This window comes from Haematobia irritans, chromosome 4, assembly GCF_050003625.1.
Source record: "Haematobia irritans isolate KBUSLIRL chromosome 4, ASM5000362v1, whole genome shotgun sequence".
Taxonomy (NCBI): Eukaryota; Metazoa; Arthropoda; class Insecta; order Diptera; family Muscidae; genus Haematobia; species Haematobia irritans.
The window spans coordinates 25,581,868-25,607,730 of NC_134400.1; the positions used below are offsets into that span (position 1 = coordinate 25,581,868).

The following is a 25,863-nucleotide window of genomic DNA, read 5'->3' on the forward strand; positions in this document are numbered from 1 at the left end:
TACAAGGTGGTGCAGGGTATAATATAGTCGGCCCCGCCCGACTTTAAACTTTCCTTACTTGTTTTTTTTTTATCAATTTGAACTTTTTAATTTTTTTTTTTATATTTTCCAATAAAAAATAAATGCATTTTTGTATTGTCTTGTCCCTTGCACTTAATGTTACCTAAGTAGTTTTTTTAATGTATGCCTTTTAATGGCAATTGAATACTGATGGATATTCTATTTCCTATTTATACACAGGAAAGAAATAAAACCCTACGAAACTATCTCGGCCAGATATCACCAGAACTGGAGAGTATGTTTTCGGCAAAAACAAAAAACATCACTACAATTTTGATGAGAATCACCAAGGGGTGATGGTGGCTGTCTAACTTGTAAAATTATCGAAAAAAAAAAACAATTTGCAAAACTACGAAATTTGTATAAACGCTGTAAATGTTGTAACTACACCACAGCTTTATTTTGTTTCTGTGTTTTTTTTTTTTTACCAACGTTACAAAATAAATTGCATTGCATCTTAGGATTTTGTAATTAACATAATACCATTTTTAACATCAAAACATTCAACAACTGCATTTGTAAAAAAAAACGAAAAACTAAAAAAATATCAACAGTAACTAACATCGAAAAAAGAAAATCGAGACTTTAAGATGTGTGGAGGATTATGGTGGTGCTACAGCTATATAGCTGCTGCTGTCATTATCATCATTTGTTGAAATATCTGCAAAGCAAAACAAAAATCACATCGCAAATTGTAACGTTTTTCAAAGTATTCGAATCGTATTGAATCGAAACGGAATAAACAAAAACCGCAATTTACCAAAGTCATAGCAGTAACGATCTGCTGGCATTGATGGTTTTATTACATCCTCGAAAAAATTGAAAATTGAAAGAAAAAAAAAACCAAATTCAGATTCAATAAAGTAAACGATTTATAGACGTAACTAATCAAAGGTCCAACATTCATCGTCATTGCTTAACAATACAAACTAACCCCCCGACAAAAAAAAAATAAAAAAAAAACTAAATAAAGCCCTTTTGGGGGTATTTGTGATACCAAAGAAGATCCAAAACTCTAACACAAAAAACCCCTTTGGGGTTAAAACGCGCTACGTGGCGTGGACCATATCATCATCACCAACACAAGCAACACAACATGCATACAAATAAATCATTGAATAATCGAAAGAAAACTGCATTTAATTCATCATCAATCACAACATCATCATCACCATCGTCATCATCATCGTCATCATCATCTTCATCTGCAATATCATCACCATCGACAATCATCTTCGATGTTGATCATCCCTTTAGTCATTATTCACAGCAACATCTTCATAACAACTCTGGCTCCTCATCATCGCCATCATATCAACATCCTCAGCAATTAATAACAACAACTACAACAACAAATTTCAATCCCCTCCACAACTCATCAATTGCCTCCTCGATTGATTTAGAGCCATACCTTGAAGCCATGGAGGCCCGTACCACCTCATCAATGGATCGTAATCATGACACTGATCCTTGGGTTCAGTTACAGCAAAAAGAATCGGATATCCTGCTGGCAGCGGAATTGGGCAAGGCATTGCTCGAGAAGAATGAGGAGCTAGTGAAACAACATGAAAAACTAATTGAAGAAAATTCTATTAAAATTGAGGTAAGTGAGAAAAGAAAAATCTACATTTTTTAAACATACCTTAAATCTATAAACATGAAATGAATATATAGATATAAACACTGAAAAAAAAAATATTTACACGGTATTAAAGATTACGCAACCTAAATTGTAGGATGCGCAATTAACACAATATTAAAGACAATTAACAGGTTGGGTGATAAGTCCCCGGTCCAACAAAGAAAAACACATTTTTTTTTGTCAAAATTCGTTTTTATTTTTCAACATAGTTTCCTTCAAGAGCGATACAACGAGTATAACGACCTTCCAATTTTTTGATACCATTTTGGTAGTACTCCTTCGGTTTTGCTTCAAAATAGGCCTCAGTTTCGGCGATCAGCTCTTCATTGTAGCCAATTTTTTTCCCTGCGAGCATCCTTTTGAGATCTGAGAACAAGAAAAAGTCGCTTGGGGGGGCAGATCTGGAGAATACGGTATGTGGGGAAGCAATTCGAAGCCCAATTCATGAATTTTTGCCATCGTTCTCAATGACTTGTGGCACGGTGCGTTGTCTTGGTGAAACAACACTTTTTTCTTCTTCATATGGGGCCGTTTTGCCGCGATTTCGACCTTCAAACGCTCCAATAACGCCATATAATAGTCACCGTTGATGGTTTTTCCCTTCTCAAGATAATCGATAAAAATTATTTCATGCACATCCCAAAAAACAGAGGCCATTACTTTGCCAACGGACTTTTGAGTCTTTCCACGCTTCGGAGACGGTTCACCGGTCGCTGTCCACTCAGCCGACTGTCGATTGGACTCAGGAGTGTAGTGATGGAGCCATGTTTCATCCATTGTCACATATCGATGGAAAAACTCGGGTGTATTAAAGGGTGATACGGTCAAAATTTGGTCAATATAAACTTGACATATTTCTTTCAATTTTGCATTTAAAAAACCTGAACACCCCTCATTTTGAAGGTGTATGTGTGTAGAATGTTGCTGCTATTTTGATTTTGGAATTCACTCTTCAGTTGTCAAAATGCCGTCCAAGCAAGAAGAGCAGCGTATCAAAATTTTGCTCGCGCATCGCGAAAATCCGAGCTACTCGCACGCAAAGCTGGAAAAATCGCTAAAAGTTGCCAAATCAACCGTTACAAATGTAATTAAAGTGTTTGGGGAACGTTTGTCGACAGCCAGGAAGTCTGGATCGGGGGGAAATCGAAAACCGGAAGCCGCTGAGACGACAAAGAGAGTTGCCGGTAGTTTCAAGCGAAACCCTTACCTCTCTCTCCGAGATGCCGCAAATAAGCTGGGTGTATCGTCTACAACCGTGCATCGAGCCATAAAAAGGAGCCGGACTATCGACTTACAATAAGGTAGTGACTCCAAATAGCGATGATAAACAAAATACGACGGCCAAAGCGCGATCCCGGAGGCTGTACACAACGATGCTGACGAAGTTTGACTGCGTGGTAATGGACGACGAAACCTACGTCGAAGCCGACTACAAGCAGCTTCCGGGACAGGAGTTTTATACGGCAAAAGGAAGGGGAAAGGTAGCAGATATTTTCAAGCACATAAAACTGTCAAAGTTCGCAAAGAAATATCTGGTTTGGCAAGCCATCTGTACCTGTGGCTTGAAAATCAGCATTTTCATAGCTTCCGGGACTGTCAACCAAGAAATTTACGTGAACGAGTGTTTGAATAAACGTCTGCTGCCTTTCCTGAAGAAACACGGTTGTTCCGTACTGTTTTGGCCGGATTTGGCATCTTGCCATTACGGTAAAAAGGCCATGGAGGGGTACGCCGCCAACAACGTGCAGGTAGTTCCCAAGGACAAGAACCCTCCTAACACGCCAGAGCTCCGCCCAATTGAGAAATACTGGGCTATTGTCAAGCGGAACCTAAATAAGACCAAAAAACTGCTAAGGACGAGCAGCAGTTCAAGGCAAACTGGCTTTCTGCGGCGAAGAAGGTGGACAAGGTGCCTGTACAAAATCTGATGGCAGGTGTCAAGCGTGAGGCCCGGCAATTCGGATTTAGAAAAGCGAAAGCCTAACTGAATATTTTTCCTGAATTGTATACTAATTGAACTTGAAAAGGAAATTTAATTTGATTTTTTAAATAAACGATTTCACCGATTTACACGCGTTTTCCCTTGACCAAATTTTGACCGTATCACCCTTTATAACACCACGTACACAATTTCAACCGGATCGGATGAATTTTGTTCCTTCAAGAGATTCCGGAGGTCAAATCTGGGGATCGATTTGTATGGGGGCTATATATAATTATGGACCGATATGGACCAATTTTTGCATGGTTGTTAGAGACCATATACTAACAACACATACCAAATTTCAACCGAATGGGATTAATTTTGCTCCTCTAAGAGGCTCCGGAGTTAAAATCTAGGGGATAGGTTTATATCGGGGCTATATAAATTTGTGGACCGATATGAACCAATTTTTGCATGGTTGTTAGAGACCATATACTTACACCATGTACCAAATTTCAGCCAGATCGGATGAAATATGCTACTCTTATAGGCTCCGCAAGCCAAATTTGGTGGTCCGTTTATATGGGGGCTATACCTAAAAGTGGACCGATATGGCCCATTTGCAATACCATCCGACCTACATCAATAACAATTACTTGTGCTCGTTCGGAAGTTAGCGTGATTTCAACAGACGGACGGACATGCTTAGATCGACTCAGAATTTCACACGACCCTTTATGGGGTCTTAGAGCAATATTTCGATGTGTTACAAACGGAATGACAAAGTTAATATACCCCCATCCTATGGTGGAGTGTATAAAAACGGGTTGTAGGTTTATATGCGGGCTATAGATAATTATGGATTGATATGGACAATTTTTTGTACGATTGTTGGAAGGTATATATTGACATAACGTACCAATATTCAACTTAATCGGGTGAAATTTGCTCCTTCATGCAGCTCCGGAAGGTAAAGTTTGAGGTCGGTCGGATATGGTCCATTTACAATATCATGTGACTCATATTAATAGCAACTAATTGTGCAATGTTAATGATTAAAACAGCATCTCGGCTCGGAATCAATACCAAAGTCTTTTGTGTAAAAAATCTTTGGAGTCTACGCAAGCTTTTGCCCTTCAGTGTACTGTGATTTTGTTTTTTTTTTGTACCCAACAAAATTTTATCACTTGAATTGGTAACAGGCGAGTATATCTCAAGTCCTTGATAGGTAATCCACATTTGAACTTGAATTCAAAAACTCGAAGACCTTCTTGTCGGTCATTTACCATAGGTCAACGTTAGCTGGTAATGAAATATGTTCTAAGCCAAAAGACCAAATAGAACTCAAAAAAAAAAAAAAAAAAAAAAACAAAATAGATATTCACGTCAATTGTGGTAAGCCATTTTAATTGACAAGCAAATTATCTCTCTCCCTCCCAATATCCAGGCAGAAAGAACACCAGGAAATATTCAATGAACTAGCAGTTCAAATAAATATTTTCATTAACCAAAGCACGTCAATGATTTTCCTTCAACCCTAAAGCAATAACAAAACAGCCGTAGGTGATAACGTAAGTTAACCCCCAAAGAGGGGAATTACTCTTGGTCACATTCATAGTAACATGGATCCAAAAAAGCTTCCCTTCATTCCCTCTCAAAATACTATCGGAATTGCTAGGTTCTGGAGGTTTCCAATGAAATTCAAATTTTGTGTGTTTTTGGGTAAACGACACACCTTGAACCTATTCAAGGATTTTTTTCATTGTGATACTCCTACAAACCAGTGAACCCACTACGCTAGTGTATGCGTAGTAAGGAAAATTGAAAAATCGATATTCATTCATTATCATATCTCTTGTGTTCCATACATATGGACTGTGTTATTAAAGTGAGTTTTCCAGTGATTACTGGCTTTTTCAAGTGGCACTTTTGTTTTCCTCTAGTACATGAAATATTTAAGATAGAAAATTTCCCATGAAAATATCCATTAGGTTGGAATCAATTCGAAAACATGTGTTTACGCAGATAAAAATATCGACATTTTTTTTATTAAAACTTTAGCACATAAGTTCAGGGGGCCGATTTCTCTCTGATCAAGGATATATATATATATATACTTTATATAGTCGGAAATCGATATTTCGATGTGTAACAAACGGAATGACAAAGTTATTATACGCCCGTCACCATTCTATGGTGGTGGGTATAAAAAATGAAGTTGGATTTAATTGCGCATACTACCTCAAGAAAATCGGTTAAAATGGTACGCTTCCCTACATTTTAAAGTTTAAATGAATATTTTTTAAAGCTCTATTAAGGCTTTAATTGGAAAAAATTTCGTGAATTTTTTTGCTGTGTATGTTCGATTGACGAATTGTAAAAAAAATTATGAAATTGTTCGCTTTACTTAAATATTTGTTTTTGACATTTACTCTTCCCCCTTTCTCAAGGCTAGTTTACTACTTTAAAGGCTGGAAAAAAATAATACATCTAACAGCTGAATTTTTCAAACAAAGGCTTCGCTTGCATTTACCTAAAACAAATAGAATGCAGAATATAAAAAAGGAAACTTCTGAGAACCTCGAACATATGTCTCAAGATAAATAAGCGGTCTTTTCTTGACATTTCAATGAATGCTTAAAACAAATAAAACAAACTGTGGCGATTATTTATTGCGTTGTTCTTGTTTGTTGTGTTTTTTACATTTAATGGTCATATCAAAGGAGACAGGCACTAAGTGTTGGTATAGAAATGGAAAATTTTCTATTTCAATGCAAGACCTAAGTTGTTACACTGGGAGAAAGAAGTACAAAATTTTATTTCTATAAAAAATTTTGTCAAAATAACATTTCCTAATACATTTTTGCAAAATTTTATTCTTATAGGAAATTTTGTCAAAATTTTATTTTTATAGGAAATTTTGCAAAATTTTATTTTTATAGGAAATTTTGCCAAAATTTTATTTCTGTAGAAAATTTTGTCAAAATTGTATTTCTATAGAAAATTTTGTCAAAATTTTATTTCTATAGAAAATTTTGTTAAAATTTTTGGAAAATTTTATTTCTATAGAAAATTTTTGGAAAATTTCATTTCTATAGAAAATTTTTGGAAAATTTTATTTCTATAGAAAATTTTGTCAAAATTTTATTTCTATAGAAAATTTTGTCAAAATTTTATTTCTATAGAAAATTTTGTCAAAATTTTATTTCTATAGAAAATTTTGTCAAAATTGTATTTATGTAGAAAATTTTGTCAAAACTTTATTTCTATAGAAAATTTTGTCAAAATTTTATTTCTATAGAAATTTTTTTCAATATTTTATTTCTATAGAAAATATTGTCAAAAAATTTTGTCAAAATTTTATTTCTATAGAAAATTTTGTTAAAATTTTTGGAAAATTTTATTTCTATAGAAAATTTTTTGGAAAATTTCATTTCTATAGAAAATTTTTGGAAAATTTTATTTCTATAGAAAATTTTGTCAAAATTTTATTTCTATAGAAAATTTTGTCAAAATTTTATTTCTATAGAAAATTTTGTCAAAATTGTATTTATGTAGAAAATTTTGTCAAAACTTTATTTCTATAGAAAATTTTGTCAAAATTTTATTTCTATAGAAATTTTTTTCAATATTTTATTTCTATAGAAAATATTGTCAAAATTTTATTTCTATGGAAAATTTTGTCAAAATTTTATATCTATAAAAAATTTTGTCAAAATTTTATTTCCATAGAAAATTTTGTCAAACTTATATTTCTATAAAAAATTTTGTCAACATTTTATTTCTATGGAAAATTTTGTCAAAAATAAGTAAAATTTTGCCAAAATTTTCGAAAGAAATTTAATTTTCTATTGAAATAAATTTTTGATTAAATTTCCTAAATTTTTTGTCAAAAATTTTATTTCTATAGAAAATTTTGTCAAAATTTTATATCTATAGAAAATTTAGTCAAAATTTTATTTCCATAGAAAATTTTGTCAAACTTGTATTTCTATAGAAAATTTTGTCAAAATTTTATTTCTGTAGAAAATTTTTGCAACGTTTTATTTTTATAGCAAATTTTGTCAACATTTTATTTCTATAGCAAATTTTGTCAAAATTTTATTCCTATAGGAAATTTTGTCAAAATTTTATTTTTATAGGAAATTTTGCCAAAATTTTATTTCTGTAGAAAATTTTGTCAAAATTTTATTTCTATAGAAAATTTTGTCAAAATTTTATTTCTATAGAAAATTTTGTCAAAATTTTATTTCTATAGAAAATTTTGTCAAAAATAAATAAAATTTTGCCAGAAATAAAATTTTGCCAGAAATAAAATTTTGCCAAAATTTTCTAAAGAATCTTAATTTTCTACAGAAATAAAATTTTGACAAAATTGTCTAATTTTTTTGTAAAAATTTAATTCTGTAGAAATTTTTGTCAAAATTTTATTTCAATAGAAGATGTTGTCAAAATTTTATTTCAATAGAAAATATTGTCAAAATTTTATTTCAATAGAAAATTAAATTTCTTCAGAAAATTTTGGCAAAATTTTATTTCTGGCAAAATTTTATTTTTATAGGAAATTTTGTCAAAATATTATTTCTATAGAAAATTTGTCAAAATTTTATTTCTATAGAAAATTTTGTCAAAATTTTATATCTATAGAAAATTTTATTTTCTATAGAAAATTTTGTCAAAATTTTATTTCTATACACAATGTTGTCAAAATTTTATTTCTATGGAAAATTTTTTCAAAAATAAATAAAATTTTGCCGGAAATAAAATTTTGCCACAATTTTCGAAAGAAATTTAATTTTCTATTGAAATAAATTTTTGACAAAATTTTCTAAATTTTTTGTCAAAAATTTTATACCTATAGAAAAATTTGTCAAAATTTTATACCTATAGAAAATTTTGTCAAAATTTTATTTCTGTAGAACATTTTTGCAAAGTTTTATTTTTATAGCAAATTTTGTTAAAATTTTATTTCTATAGAAAATTTTGTCAAAATTGTATATCTATAGAAATTTTTGTCAAAATTTTATTTCTACAGAAAATTTTGTCAAAATTTTATTTCTATAGAAAATTTTGTCAATATTTTATTTCTATAGAAAATTTTGTCAAAATTGTATATCTATAGAGAGTTTTGTCAAAATTGTATTTCTTCAGAAAATTTGGTCAAAAATACATAAAATTTTGCCAGAAATAAAATTTTGCCAAAATTTTCTAAAGAAATTTAATTTTCTACAGAAATAAAATTTCGACAAAATTGTCTAAATTTTTTGTCAAAATTTTATTTCTGTAGAATTTTTTGTTAAAATTTTATTTCAATAAAAAATGTTGTCAAAATTTTATTTCAATAGAAAATGTTGTCAAAATTTTATTTCAATAAAAAATTAAATTTCTTCAGAAAATTGTGGCAACATTTTATTTCTTTTTTTGTAAATTTTTTTTTCTATAGCAAATTTTGTCAAAATTTTCTTTCTATAGACAATTTGTCAAAATTTTATTACTATAGAAAATTTTGTCAAAAATAAATAAAACTTTGCCGGAAATAAAATGTTGCCAAAATGTTTGAAAGAAGTTTAATTTTCTATTGAAATAAACTTTTGACAAAATTCTCTAAATTTTTTGTCAAAAATTTTATTTCTTTAGAAAATGTTGTCAATATTTTATTTGTATAGAAAATTTTGTCAACATTTTATTTCCATAGAAAATTTTGTCAAAAATTTGTGTTTCTATAGAAAATTTTGTCAAAATTTTATTTCTGTAGAAAATGTTTCCAAAGTTTTATTTTGATAGCAAATTTTGTCAAAATTTTATTTCTATAGAAAATTTTGTCAAAATTTTATATCTATAGAAAATTTTGTCAAAGTTTTATTTCTACAGAATTTTTTTTTTTAATTTTATTTCTATAGAAAATTTTGTCAAAAAAAAATAAAATTGTGCCAGAAATAAAATTTTGCCAAAATTTTCTAAAGAAATTTAATTTTCTACAGAAATAAAATTTTGACAAAATTGTCTAAATTTTTTGTCAAAATTTTATTTCTGTAGAAATTTTTGTCAAAATTTTATTTTAATAGAAAATGTTGTCAACATTTTATTTCAATAGAAAATTTAATTTCTTCAGAAAATTTTGGCAAAATTTTATTTCTCTTTTTGTCAACTTTTTTTTTCTATAGAAAATTTTGTCAAAATTTTATATCTATAGAAAATTTTATTTCTATGGAAAATTTTGTCAACATTTGATTTCTATAGAAAATTTTTTTTCAGAATTTTATTTCTATAGAAAATTTTATTTCTATAGAAAATTTTGTCAAAGTTTTATTTCTACAGAAAATTTTTTCAAAATTTTATTTCTATAGAAAATTTTGTCAATATTTTATTTCTATAGAAAATTTTGTCAAAAAAAAAATAAAACTTTTTACAGAAATAAAATTTTGCCAACATTTTCTAAAGAAATTTAATTTTCTACAGAAATAAAATTTTGACAAAATTGTCTAATTATTTTGTCAAAATTTTATTTCTTCAGAAAATGTTGGCAAAATTTTATTTCTTTTTTTGTCAATTTTTTTTTCTATAGAAAATTTTGTCAAAATTTTATTTATTTAGAAAATTTTGTCAACGTTTGATTTCTATAGAAAATTTTGTCAAAATTTTATATCTATAGAAAATTTTATTTCTATGGAAAATTTTGTCAACATTTGATTTCTATAGAATTTTTGTTTTCAGAATTTTATTTCTATAGAAATTTTTGTCAAAACTTTATTTCAATAGAAAATGTTGTCAAAATTTTATTTCAATAGAAAATTAAATTTCTTCAGAAAATGTTGGCAAAATTTTATTTCTTTTTTTTTGTCAATTTTTTTTTTCTATAGAAAATTTTGTCAAAATTTTATTTATTTAGAAAATTTTGTCAACGTTTGATTTCTATAGAAAATTTTGTCAAAATTTTATATCTATAGAAAATTTTATTTCTATGGAAAATTTTGTCAACATTTGATTTCTATAGAAATTTTTTTTCAGAATTTTATTTCTATAGAAAATTGTGTGAAAATTTTATTTCTATAGAGAATTTTGTCAAAATTAATGTACTCTAACATTCTCTTCGCCTATGTTGAATTCATTTTTTGTTTAGACTCAATAATATTTACTTTTTTATCTCTTTTGTTTTTTGCTTTGGGTTAAACAGCAAAACTCCAAAGTTACCTCTCTCCCACCCTCATAAATTCAACAAAATGTCAACCAAAGTTGATGAAAAAATCGATACACTTATCTAAAGGTATAAATAAAAGGCTAACAAATCATGATTTATAAAAAAAAAACGAACCTGAATAAACAAAAAACGCCAAGTGCAACACTTGCACTTGTGTCCATGGAAAACCCATTCCATATGAAAAAATTGAAACAATAATAAAAACAAATAAATATATAGAAATGCAAAGTAGTTTTCTAATTTTTCCCCAGAGAGGATGGTGGTGTTGGTGGCGGCGTATGACGCATATATGACTAATGGGTCATTTCAGTAATGTTTATGAATTTATAAAAATGTCTATTTTATTATAGCCTCTCCTGTGTCATGTCAGTTAGTTAGTTAGATGGATATAAAGCCCATTAAATAGTTTACGAAACACCTTAAATAAAATTTGCATATATTCCGCAGATATAAAATCGACATCAAATCAAGAAAATCAAGACAGAAAATCATTAATGTTTCGTAAGATTATTGCAATTTTCTTATGGCAATGCCTTTAATGATTTTGCTAAGGCAATTTGATGTTTATTTTTCCTCATGAATAGCTTTATTAGTATATACGGAAAAGAAAATCGAAAATTTGATTGTAATGTATCGTGATTTCAATTTTATATCTCGTACAATTAACCCTTTCGACCCCGAATTTTGACAGGTATCGCTTTATGAAGTGTCTAGCCAAAATTTCGGGTCGCCATGCTCATTCGTTTAGGCGGTGGAGAATGTTGCCCACAGGCAACATTGTGGCTATCAAATAGTTTGTTATGTAATGATATACGTATTGAGCCTTTTTGGGTTACAATGGCTTCTGTCTTTAATGATAGACGTATTACGTTTTATTGGATTTTTTTTTTTAATTTTTTTTGCTATTTTTACAGTAAATATATATATATACATGGATGCGCGCGGGAGTGAAATTTTATTTCTATAGAAAATTTTATTTCTATAGAAAATTTTGTCAAACTTTTATGTCTATAGATAGTTTTGTCAAAATTTTATTTCAATAAAAAATTTTGTCAAAATTTTATTTCTATAGAAAATTTTGTCAGTGAAATTTCACTGTGGGTAGGAATTCATGCTGACGCAAATTCACGAAATGAAAAGTCGTTCTCGCCCACGCTCACGCACAAACATACCTCACGCTCCCGCATTCACGACAATTTTCGTAATTCACGAAAAATCTCGTGATTTACGAATATTTTCGGAACACGGCAGTTTTTGGTGGCTCAATAAAATTCTTGTAATTCACGAAATTTCTGGTAGCACACGACAATATTCTTGATTCACATAAATGTTCGTGACACAACAATTAGCATACACTACTTATGAGTAATTAACATTCATAAATCACGACGGAACCATTAGCACAATTAAAATATGTTGCACAATCAAACAATCGGCTCTTTTGAAATCTTAAGCGTTATAAAATACGTGAGAGTGATTAGAATCGGCGAGCTTGAATTTAATGGTGAAAGTGAATTTGTTCGTGAGTATGATTTTTTATGTCTCTGTTCTACCGTGAGTGTGAATTTTATCGTGAACGTGAATTTTTTTCGTGAGCGTGAGTTCGGTGAAATTTTACTCACGCACAAAATTTGATTTTTACTCACACTCACGTACGACACATTTTTGTTTTGCCCCGTTCACTCACATTCACGAGATTTATTGTAAATTTGATTAACGGCTTCACGTGAATCACGCGTGATTCATGAAAATGTTTTGTTATTTTATTTTGAACCCATGCCATATTAACTGACGGTCTAAAAGTATAATAAAGCACCACTATTCGTGCTAACCCACCAGTATGTTTCCAAGAAGGCCGATATCTATGGCTTTCTCCCTTTTTATGATTCCATCCAAATTCCTCACAGTATTGCAGATATGTCTTCCACATCATCGCCTCATTCCTCGTCATTGGGACATCCCAATCGAAGTTCATAATTTGTTCAATATCATTGTTTTTCAAACTTTTTTTCTCTAGGTCTCTAGTCCCCAAAATAATATGTAATTTTACTACCATAATTGCTTAAAGTTACCACTTTTCCTTATACCACTAGACTGATACAAAAAGCTTCGTAGAATTAAAGAATTTTTTTTTATTTACATAACGAAACATTTAATACTATTATTGATCATTTTAATATGAAATATTTTTCCTTATTTCAATAAACAAAGTCGTTGTCCCAACTGTAATGATATCGTATTTCTTTGTAAATACCATACTTTTTAAAATTTTGTGCCACCTTTTTATCAAGTTATGCAACTTTGTAATTAACGTTTTTTCTAATTAGTGTGTCACCTTTTATTCTGCATGACAAAATGTTCTTCTTCTGTTTAGATGTTTTCTATGGTAAAGCTGCCTGGTGCAATGGTTAGCATGTTCGCCTGGTATACATAAGGATTCTGGGTTATGGTTGCCGCAGTTTGTAGAACTCTAGCAAAAATGGTAGATTTTTCAAAATCTTCCTCTCCAAATAAGAGGTACTTCAATTTTCTATATCTAGAAATACAATTTTGACAAAATTGTCTACAAAAAAAAAGTGTTGAAAATTTTTTCTATAAAAATAATGTTTTGACCAATTTTGAAAAAATAGAGAAAATTTTCTACAGAAATAAAATGTTGAGAAAAATTTCTATAGAAATACAATTTTGAGAAATTTTCGATAGAAATAAAATTTTGGAAACAATTCTATAGAAATAAAATTTTGAGAAAATGTTCTATAGAAATAAAGTTCTGACAAAATTCTCCATAGAAATACAATTTTGAAAAGAGATTTTTTTCGATAGAAAAAAATCTATAGATATAAAAGAAAATTTTCTATAGAAATAAAATTTTGAGAAAATTTTCTATAGAAATAAAATTTTGAGAAAATTTTCTATAGAAATAAAATTTTGAGAAAATTTTCTATAGAAAGAAAATTTTTGGTAAAATATTCGATAGAAATAAAATTTTGACAACATTTTCCATATAAATAAAATTTTGAAAAAAAATCTATAGAAATAAAATTTCGACAAAATTTTCTATACGAAAAATTTTTGGCAAAATTTTCTATAGAAATAAAATTTTGACAAAATTTTCTAAGAAATAAAATGTTGAGAAAAATTTCTATAGAAATAAAATTTTTAGAAAAATTTCGATAGAAATACAATTTTCACAAAATTTTCTATAGAAATAAAATTTTGAGAAAATTTTCTATAGAAATAAAATTTTTGGCAAAATATTCGATAGAAATAAAATTTTGACAAAACTGTCGATATAAATAAAATTTTGACAACATTTTCTATAGAAATAAAATTTTGAGAAAAAAATCTATAGAAATAAAATTTCGGCAAAATATTCTATACGAAAAAATTTTGGCAAAATTTTCTAACCTAACCTTCTATAGAAATAAAATTTTGAGATAATTTTCGATAGAAATAAAATTTTGAGAAAATTTTCTATAGAAATAAAATTTTGAGAAAATTTTCTATAGAAATAAAATTTTGAGAAAATTTTCTATAGAAAGAAAATTTTTGGTAAAATATTCGATAGAAATAAAATTTTGACAACATTTTCCATATAAATAAAATTTTGAAAAAAAATCTATAGAAATAAAATTTCGACAAAATTTTCTATACGAAAAATTTTTGGCAAAATTTTCTATAGAAATAAAATTTTGACAAAATTTTCTAAGAAATAAAATGTTGAGAAAAATTTCTATAGAAATAAAATTTTTAGAAAAATTTCGATAGAAATACAATTTTCACAAAATTTTCTATAGAAATAAAATTTTGAGAAAATTTTCTATAGAAATAAAATTTTTGTCAAAATATTCGATAGAAATAAAATTTTGATAAAACTGTCGATATAAATAAAATTTTGACAACATTTTCTATAGAAATAAAATTTTGAGAAAAAAATCTATAGAAATAAAATTTCGACAAAATATTCTATACGAAAAAATTTTGGCAAAATTTTCTAACCTAACCTAACCTAACCTTCTATAGAAATAAAATTTTGAGATAATTTTCGATAGAAATAAAATTTTGACAAAATTTTCTAAGAAATAAAATGTTGAGAAAAATTTCTATAGAAATTAAAATTTGAGAAAAATTTCGATAGAAATACAATTTTCACAAAATTTTCTATAGAAATAAAATTTTGAGAAAATTTTATATAGAAATAAAATTTTGAGAAAATGATATATAGAAATAAAATATTGAGAAAATTTTCTATAGAAATAAAATTTTTGGCAAAATATTCGATAGAAATAAAATTTTGACAAAACTGTCGATATAAATAAAATTTTGACAACATTTTCTATAGAAATAAAATTTTGAGAAAAAAATCTATAGAAATAAAATTTCGACAAAATATTCTATACGAAAAAATTTTGGCAAAATTTTCTATAGAAATAAAATTTTGAGATAATTTTCGATAGAAATAAAATTTTGACAAAATTTTCTAAGAAATAAAATGTTGAGAAAAATTTCTATAGAAATTAAAATTTGAGAAAAATTTCGATAGAAATACAATTTTCACAAAATTTTCTATAGAAATAAAATTTTGAGAAAATTTTATATAGAAATAAAATTTTGAGAAAATGATATATAGAAATAAAGTTTTTAGAAAATTTTATATAGAAATAAAATTTTGAGAAAATTTTCTGTAGAAAGAAAAATTTGAGAAATTGTCGATAGAAATAAAATTTCGAGAAAATTTTCTATAGAAATATAATTTTGAGAAATTTTTCTATAGAAATAAAATGTTGACAAAATTTTCTACAGAAATAAAATTGTAAGAAAATTTTCTAGAAAAATAAATTTTTGAGAAATAACATTTTGGCAAAATATTCGATATTTGATAGAAATAAAATTTGCACAAAATTTTCTATACGAAAAATTTTTGGCAAAATTTTCTATAGAAATAAAATTTTGAGATAATAAAATTTTGAGAAATACACTTTTGGCAAAATATTCTATAGAAATAAAAATTTGAGAAATTTTTCTTTAAAAATAAAATTTTGAGAAAATTTTATATAGAAATAAAATTTTGAGAAAATTTTATATAGAAGTACAATTTTGAGAAATTTTTCTATAGAAATAAAATGTTGACAAAATTTTCTACAGAAATAAAATTGTAAGAAAATATTCTAGAAAAATAAAATTTTGAGAAATAACATTTTGGCAAAATATTCGATAGAAATAAAACTTTGACAAAACTGCCGACAGAAAAAAAATTGATAACATTTTCTATAGAAATAAAATTTTGAAAAACTTGAAAATTCGTTTTTTTAATTTGGAAGATATTCAGTAAACTTATCTTAAAATTTGGTAGACAATTTTTGGCACTAGTGTTAACCGTGTCGTGGGTTCAATCCCATTGGATTGAATTGAATTTTCGATAGAAATAAAATTTTGGAAAAAATTCTATAGAAATAAAATTTTGAGAAAATGATCTATAGAAATAAAGTTCTGACAAAATTCTCTATAGAAATACAATTTTGAAAAGAGATTTTTTTCGATAAAAAAAAGAATCTATAGATATAAAATTTCAGAAAATTTTCTATAGAAATAAAATTTTTGGCAAAATATTCGATAGAAATAAAATTTTGACAAAACTGTCGATAGAAATAAAATTTTTGATAACATTTTCTATAGAAATAAAATTTTGAAAAAAAAAATCTATAGAAATAAAATTTCGACAAAATTTTCTATACGAAAAAATTTTGGCAAAATTTTCTATAGAAATAAAATTTTGCGAATAATTTCTATAGAAATACAATTTTGACAAAATATTCTATAGAAATAAAATTTTGAGAAATTTTTCTTTAGAAATAAAATTTTGAGAAAATTTTATATAGAAATAAAATTTTGAGAAAATGTTATATAGAAATAAAATTTCAAAAAATTTTCTATAGAAATATAATTTTGAGAAAATTTTCTATAGAAATAAAATGTTGTCAAAATTTTCTACAGAAATAAAATTGTAAGAAAATTTTCTAGAAAAATAAAATTTTGAGAAATAACATTTTGGCAAAATATTCGATAGAAATAAAACTTTGGCAAAACTGTCGACAGAAAAAATTTGATAACATTTTCTATAGAAATAAAATTTTGAGAAACTTGAAATTTCGATTTTTTATTTTGGTAGATATTCAGTAAACTTATCTTATAATTTTGGAAGCCACCGTGGTGCAATGGTTAGCATGCCCGCCTTGCATACACAAGGTCGTGGGTTCGATTCCTGCTTCGACCGAACACCAAAAAGTTTTTCAGCGGTGGATTATACCACCTCAGTAATGCTGGTGACATTTCTGAGGGTTTCAAAGCTTCTCTAAGTGGTTTCACTGCAATGTGGAACGCCGTTCGGACTCGGCTCAGAGAATGAAGCCGCCTAGTCGCGCCGCCGATTTCAGTCGCCGCCAACCATTTTTGCCAGTCGACGCCGCCGCCGAATATGTCGACTCATCTCGACTCAAATTTAGCCGCCAATTAATCAAAAATGTCGATTTAAATCAGAAAAATTTATATATAATTGTCGTATTTTTTCCAAAATTTTGAACACAACCAATCATATTTAAGCTGCTATAATAATTTAGCAAAAATGTAGCTCAGAAAATTTGAACGAAAAGTAAATTTGTTTGTAAGATAGGTTGTACAACTAATCTCATTACCATTCGATTAACTTCAAATTGATTTTATAATGGACAATTGTCCGCCGCCGGCAACATGGAATCGGGCAGCACTCAGTGATAAGAGAGAAGTTCACCACTGTGGTATCACAATGGGCTGAATAGTCTAAGTGAGCCTGATATATGGTATCACAATGGGCTGAATAGTCTAAGTGAGCCTGATATATCGGGCTGCCACCTAACCTAACCTAACCTATCTTAAAATTTTGGTAGACAATTTTTGGCACTAGTGGTAACCGTGTCTCGGCTATAAATATCACGTCTCTGCTCATTGAGCTAAATATAGAATTGGGCAGCACACACGGATAAGAGCGAAGTTTTCCACCTATTCACAGAGGACTGAATAGTATAGGTGAGCCTAAAAGAATATTGGACTACCACTGTAGCTACCATACCCTAACCTAACTCTGGCTCTCACCAATGGACACGTCCGCATTGCAGAAAGTAGCAGTAGGAGATAGTAAAATGTTCCCTTTTTATATTTTCCACTGCATACATGGTAATTTCGATTGGTAAAACTTAGTGTCATCTACCCTGAATATTCGTTGGTGTCTTAAAGTTTGATTAATAAAGTTGGTATATCTATCCATAGATTGATGTGGACCGGTTTGTAGTGTAGCGCGTTGAAGTTTTATCATTTTTTCAGTATCTTATCTAACAAAACGAGTCACCAGAAATACATGAAACTCGACAATCAAAGAAATGAAACGAACATCGAATATTTTTTTGGAATTGCTATCAGCATGCTCTTCTCGATTGTATCGTTCTGCAACGCATGCACTTTTCCCTATCTTCACCCCCTCCCGATAAAGTTCTATCCCCTTTGACGTTTTCTTTGCCTATTACCTATAATCATATGCCCACGAAGAACGCATTGTTGTGGTAATTAAGGTTGTTGGTAACCATCAACCACCATCCATTTTTATTCTTCTACGAATATTTGGTGTAATTAGAATGATTACCACATTCGCAGACATTACTCAACCAATCAGCCTATTTAGCTAGTGTGGTATATTTTTGAAGTTTGGCTGCGTGAACGAACTATTCCATTTTCAAAAAAGTGTCACGTATCTACATGGAGACCAACGGATGGTTACATTTGACATGTAAATACACGCAAAGAAAAAAAAACGTTTGGAAAACGTGTACCGAAAACGTTTTTCGTTTGTTAGAGTTTTTTGAATTGCTTCGAAAATTTTACACTTTTATCACCAAAAAAAATTCGTTTGTTACAAAATTTTTATTTTTTCAATAAAAAAAAGTTATTTTTTGAACCAACAACACAGTCCATTTCGTTTATATCAAACACTGTTCTTTTCTGACTTTAGGTCTTTTACAAGACACATTTTACAGTTCATAGTATAAATTTAATATAGTAGAATGTAATGTTCAACATTTTTTCGGAATCTTCCCACCATATCTGGAATATATGTAAAAAAAAAAACTTTTGTCGAAGCAGGAATCGAACCCACGACCCTTGGCATGCAAGTCGGACGTAGCAACCACTGCTCCACGGTGCCCAACTAAATGTATTTTTCTGTTAAATAAAGTTTGTTTAATCGGCTCGTGGGCGCCGCAAGCTATGCTAAATAAATATAATTTATATGGGTAATTGCCTATTGATGACAATAACGGCTACATAGCTCAGTGGATAGTGTGTTGGCTCACAAATTGCATGTTCCGCGGTTCGATTCTCCGTCCTGGCGAAAGGTAAAAAAAAAATTAAAAATTTATAAAATCGTATAATTTCTTCTACATTGTTTGTATTACAGAAAAAGGTGCTAAGAACTAAAAAACCTCGAGGAAGTGAGGGAAAATGAAATTAGACAGAAAAAAAATGTTTTTTTTTGAGTTAGTCTTTATGAAATTGTTTTTACATCCTGTAAAAGAATAAACGTTTATCACAAAAAGTATATACTTTTCTTCCAAATACACTTCCTTTCAGCGAAAAGCAAATGAGAAACGAACTTTGTTTGTCTACAATTTCGTTTGGGAGGAAAGAATTATTTTTTTGCATGTAGGTAGGTATTGCCCCACCGCACTACATAAAGAATTACATTTAATAGAATGAGGAGAATTCGTGCCACGGGTGTTTTTTAAGACCATTGGTCAAGGGGAAATGGGAAAATGAACAAGTATATACGGCCGTAAGTTCGGCCAGGCCGAATCTTATGTACCCTCCACCATGGATTGCATAGAAACTTGTACTAAAGGCTGTCATCGACAATCGAATTACTTGGGTTGCGGTTACATTTGCCGATGGCAAGGTATCTCAAAACTTCTTAACACCTTCTTCTCAATTGTAAGTTAGTCCATACGGGGTATATTTTAAACAAAAAAGCCGATTAAATAAATACGTATATAATTCAGTTTGCCAAAATTTTCTATAGAAATAAAATTTTAACAAAACTTTCTATGGAAATAAAATTTTGACAAAATTTTCTATAGCAATAAAATTTCACAAAATTTTCTATAGAAATAAAATTTTGACAAAATTTTCTATAAAAATAAAATCTTGGCAAAATTTTGTGTAGTAATAAAATTTTGACAAAATTTTGTATAGTAATAAAATTTTGATAAAATTATGTATAGAAATAAAATCGTAGATTATTTTTGGGGATCGGCTATATATAACTATAGACCGATATGGACCAATTTTGGCATGATTGTTAGCGGCCATATCCTAGCGCAATGTACCAAATTTCAACCGGGTCGGATGAATTTTGCTCTTCCAATTGCTCCGGAGGTCAAATCTGGGGATCGGTTTAAATGGGGGTTATATATAATTAAGACCGGTATGGACCAATTTTTGCAAGGTTGTTGAGACTATATACTAACACCACGTACCAAATTTAACCGGATCGGGTGAATTTTGCTCTTACAAGGGGCTCCGGAGGTCGATTTATCGATCGATTTATATGGGGGCTACATAAAATTATGGACCGATATGGACCAATTCCTGCATGGTTGTCAGAGACCATATACCACGTACCAAATTTCAACCGGATCAGATGAATTTTGCTGCTCTAAGAGGGTCCACAAACCAAATCGGGGGATCGGTTTATATGGGGACTATATATAATTATGGACCGATGTGGACCAATTTTTGCACAGTTGTTAGAGATAATATACTTACGTCGTGTACCAAATTTCAGCCGGATCGGATGAAATTTGCTTCCCTTAGAGGCTCCGCAAGCCAAATCTGGAGATCGGTTTATATGGGGGCTATATATAATTATGGACCGATTTGGATCAATTCCTGCATGGTTGGTGGATACCATATACTAACACCACGTACCAAATTTCAACCGGATCGGATGAATTTTGCTCCTCTAAGAGGCTCCGCAAGACAAATCGGGGGATCGGTTTATATGGGGACTATATATAATCATGGACCGATGTGGACCAATTTTTGCATAGTTTTTAGAGATAATATACTTACATCATGTACCAAATTTCAGCCGGATCGGATGAAATTTGCTTCCCTTAGAGGCTCCGCAAGCCAAATCTGGGGATCGGTTTATATGGGGGCTATATATAATTATGGACCGATTTGCATGGTTGTGAGAGACCATATACTAACAGCATGTACCAAATTTCAGCCGGATCGGATGAAATTTGCTTCCCTTATAGGCTCCGCAAGCCAAATCTGGGGATCGGTTTATATGGGGACTATATATAATTATGGAGCGATGTGGACCAATTTTTGCATAGTTTTTAGAGATAATATTCTTACATCATGTACCAAATCTCAACCGGATCGGATGAATTTTGCTCCTCTAAGAGGCTCCGGAAGACAAATCTGGGTATCGGTTTATATGGGGACTATATATAATTATGGACTGATTTGGACCAATTTTTGCGTGGTTGTGAGAGACCATATACTTACACCATGTACCAAATTTCAACCGGATCAGATGAATTTTGCTCCTCTAAGAGGCTCCGCAAGCCAAATCTGAGCGTCGGTTTATATGGGTGCTATACGTAAAGGTGGTCCGATATGGCCCATTTGCAATACCATCCGACCTATATCAATAACAACTACTTGTGCCAAGTTTCAAGCTTGTTTCGTTCGGAAGTTAACGTGATTTCAACAGACGGACGGACGCACATGCTTAGATCAACTCAGAATTTCACCACGACCCAGAATATATATACTTTATGGGGTCTTAGAGCAATATTTTGATGTGTTACAAACGGAATGACAAAGTTAATATACCCACATCCTATGGTGGAGGGTATAAAAAAAAATTGTGAAAGGTAAAGGAAAATGTTAACTATTTAATACTCGTTCTCAATTAAAAAAGTGAACAGGTGTTGATTTTCAGTTTAATTTAGCACTCGTTTTCCTAGATGAGAGCTTAGAGGTCAAACACTACACAGAAAATAATAATTCGTTTTCTTCGAAATGAAATTTTTGGACGAATGACGTTCAAATTATTAGTAAAGTTGTCTCGTTTATTGTAAATAAATCATTTTTGATGATATCCAATGCCACGTTTGTCACCGGAAAGAGTTTTTTTAAATTGTAGTCTAGAATTTCGTTGCCAAGAAATGAAATTTCACCATTGGGCATTAGGTGGAATGCGCAGTTGGACTTATTTTATTTTGAGATGAAACCGATTGAGTAGTGATCTCGATTTACGAAAAGAAAGGTTTTGTCGACTATAGCTGGGTTATTTGATACTGTCGATTGGCTGTGGCCAATTATTATAGTGGCGAAGAATATAATGCAACTAGAATGGGACGACCCACTTGCGTTACGGATTTATGTCCACTTAGATCATAGTTGGTCCGTTGTGTTTCCTCAAATTCATTTTCTCTTACTCTTCGTGACTGTTCCATTCCAGGCGGTTAATCCCATCATATGTTATAATGTCCTTCAGATCTGCCTAGATCCTCCACCCAGAAGCCTTGTTGAAAGCGCAAATACTACTCAAACTGCCATTTCGCAAATCGGTAATAGTCTGAAAAATATAAGTGCCCGGTGTATTGTTTCTTCTAAAAGATAATGATGGACACTGGCACAGAAAATGGTATGAATCTTCGATAACTTCAGAATCCAGACACAATATATAAATATAAGCTTTTGTTAGAGTGATGATATGTTTTCCCAGAGTATTGTGTCCTGTTAAAATGGACTCACCTCCTCTCTTTGCATCATCATTAGTATTCCAGAATTGCAACTATTATTTTCTTCCCATATCAGTCTATTTTTTGCTAGCAGCCCGCAGAAGAAGCTCAATGTTATGGGAGGGACATTGGGCTTCGTTATATTGATTCTGTAAATATACAAAGAAAACGGAGGATAAACGTCCGTAGTAACGTTATTTGTGCTGCTTATTTGTTTCCATGTCCAGTACATTTACCTCTTCATTTCCTATAATGCCTACACGGACGAAAAAGACGGTTTTTGATATGTTTGGATGTAAAAATTATATGTTTGGAACTCAAATTGTTTAACACAATATTTTTAACTGCAAGCATATAATGTTCATAAACTGGAACAACATGTGTGGGTCATATATGTTAATATATTAGAACATATTATGTTTGGGACATAAACTGTTTGTAAATATAATATGCTTAGATACAAACATATATTAATTTACAAATAGCCTATAAACATATATGTGATGTCTTAACAAGTATATACGGCCGTAAGTTCGGCCAGGCCGAATCTTATGTACCCTCCACCATGGATTGCGTAGGAACTTCTACTAAAGGCTGTCATCCACAATCGAATTACTTGGGTTGCGATAACACTTGCCGATGGCAAGGTATCGTAAAACTTTTTAACACTGTCTTCTAAATTGTAAGTTAGCCCCTACGGGGTATATATTAAACAAAAAAAGGCCGATTAAATACGTATATAATATAGTTTGACAACATTTTCTATAGAAATGAAAACTTGACAAAATTTTCTATAGAAATAAAATGTTGACAAAATTTTCTATGGAAGTAAAATGTTGACAAAATTTTGTATAGAAATAAAATGTTGACAAAATTTTCTACAGAAATAAATTTTTTACAAAATTTTCTATAAAAATAAAATTTTGACAAAACTCTATGGAAATAAAATTTTGACAAACATTTCTATAGAAATAAACGTTTGACAAAACTTTCTATAGAAATGAAATTTTGACACAACTTTCTATAGTAATAAAATTTGACAAAATTTTCTATGTAAATAAAGTTTTGGTAGATTATTTTTGGCGATATGGACCAATTTTTGTGTAATAAGTCATCGGCTATATATAACTAAAGACCGATATTGACCAATTTTTACATGGCTGTTAGAGGCCATATATTGACAAAATGTACCAAATTTCAACCGCATCGGATGACTTTTGCTATATATAATTATGGACCGATATGGACCAATTTTTACATGGTTGTTAGATACCATATACTAACACCATGTACCAAATTTCAACTGGATCGGATGAATTTCGCTCCTCCAAGAGGCTCCTGAGGTCAAATCTGGGGATCGGTTTATATGGGAGCTATATATAATTATGAACCGATATGGACCAATTTTTGCATGGTTGTTAGAGACTATATACTAACACCACGTACTAAATTTCAATTGGATCGGATGAATTTTGCTCCTCCAAGAGGCTCCGGAGTTCAAATCTGGGGATCGGTTTATATGGGAGCTATATATAATTATGAACCGATATGGACCAATTTTTGCATGGTTGTTAGAGGCCGTATACTAACATCAGGTACCAAATTTCAACAGGATCGGATGAATTTTGCCCCTCCAAGAGGCTCCGGAGGTCAAATCTGGGGATCGGTTTATATGGGGGCTATATATAATTATGGACCGATATGGACCAATTTTTGCATGGTTGTTAGAGACCGTATACTAACATCAGGTACCACATTTCAACCGGATCGGATGAATTTTTCCCCTCCAAGAGGCTCCGGAGGTCAAATCTGGGGATCGGTTTATATGGGGGCTATATATAATTATGGACCGACATGGACCAATTTTTGCATGTGTGTTAGAGACCGTATACTAAGACCACGTACTAAATTTCAACCGGATCGGATGAATTTTGCTCCTCCAAGAGGCTCCGGAGGTCAAATCTGGGGATCGGTTTATATGGGAGCTATATATAATTATGGACCGATATGGACCAATTTTTGGATGGTTGTTAGAGGCCGTATACTAACATCAGGTACCAAATTTCAACCGGATCGGATGAATTTTGCTGCTCCGGGAGGCTCCCCAAGCCAAATTTGGGGATCGGTTTATATGGGGGCTATACGTAAACGTGGTCCGATATGGCCGATTTTCAATACCATCCGACCTACATCAATAACAACTACTTTTGCCAAGTTTCAAGTCGATAGCTTGTTTCGTTCGGAAGTTAGCGTGATTTCCACAGACGGACGGACAGCCGGACAGACGGACGGACGGACGGACATGCTTAGATCGACTCAGAATTTCACCACGACCCAGAATATATATACTTTATGGGGTCTTAGAGCAACATTTCGATGTGTTACAAACGGAATGACAAAGTTAATATACCCCCATCCTATGGTGGAGGGTATAAAAATATAATATACACACAAAGAAAATTTCATTAATTGTTATACCCTGCGCCACACTGTGGAACAGGGTATTATAAGTTAGTGCATATGTTTGTAACACCCAGAAGGAGACGAGCTAGACACATGGTGTCTTTGGCAATAATGCTCAGGGTGGATCCCTGAGTCGATATAACCATGTCCGTCCGTTCGTCCGTCCGTCTGTCTGTGAACACATTTTTGTGATCAAAGTCTAGATCGCAATTTAAGTCCAATCGCCTTCAAATTTGGCACATGTTCCTAATTTGGGTCAGAATAGAACCCTATTGATTTTGGAAGAAATCGGTTCAGATTTAGATATAGCTCCCATATATATCTTTCGCCCGATATGCACTAATATGGACCCAGGAGCCAGAGTTTTAGTTAGATCTACAAAGTGGTGCAGGGTATAATATAGTCGGCCCCGCCCGACTTTAGACTTTCCTTACTTGTTTTTTCTACCAGTGTATGCCTTAAGGTGAAACATAATATGTTTGAACAATACAAACAATATTTTGTTTGGACCTATCCTGAAAATATATATGCTTGAAGCAAAATGTGTTTGGGGTATATGTTGCAGAAGCGATTTGTTTTTTGAGGGTGTAATGTCCAGGTACCCAGCACAGAGTTACATTGTGCTGTTCAGTGAGAACCATAAGCTCTCTACGATAGCGCCTGACTACAGGGATGGAAAATGTAGTACCATAGTACTTTTTTCAATACTTTTTCACCCTGATCAGTACCGTAG

At 30.6% G+C, this 25,863-nt stretch overlaps 1 protein-coding gene and 1 long non-coding RNA gene across 7 annotated transcripts in view; one reads left to right on the top strand and one right to left on the bottom strand.

Annotated features, from left to right (window-relative positions):
* LOC142236875 (uncharacterized) overlaps nucleotides 1-25,863 on the bottom strand; it is a 391,437-nt gene that overhangs the window by 169,963 nt on the left and 195,611 nt on the right. The window lies entirely within an intron of this gene.
* LOC142233390 (bicaudal D-related protein homolog) overlaps nucleotides 1-25,863 on the top strand; it is a 199,758-nt gene that overhangs the window by 28,107 nt on the left and 145,788 nt on the right. For 3 of the 6 annotated variants that reach the window (XM_075304287.1, XM_075304288.1, XM_075304290.1), the window contains exon 3: nucleotides 1,464-1,663. In XM_075304287.1, coding sequence (XP_075160402.1) covers nucleotides 1,481-1,663 — 183 coding nt within the window. In that variant the 5' untranslated portion in view covers nucleotides 1,464-1,480. Of the gene's footprint in view, nucleotides 1-240; nucleotides 296-477; nucleotides 1,664-25,863 lie in introns of those variants that run through there. The other 3 variants (XM_075304289.1, XM_075304285.1, XM_075304286.1) reach the window with 3 other exon arrangements.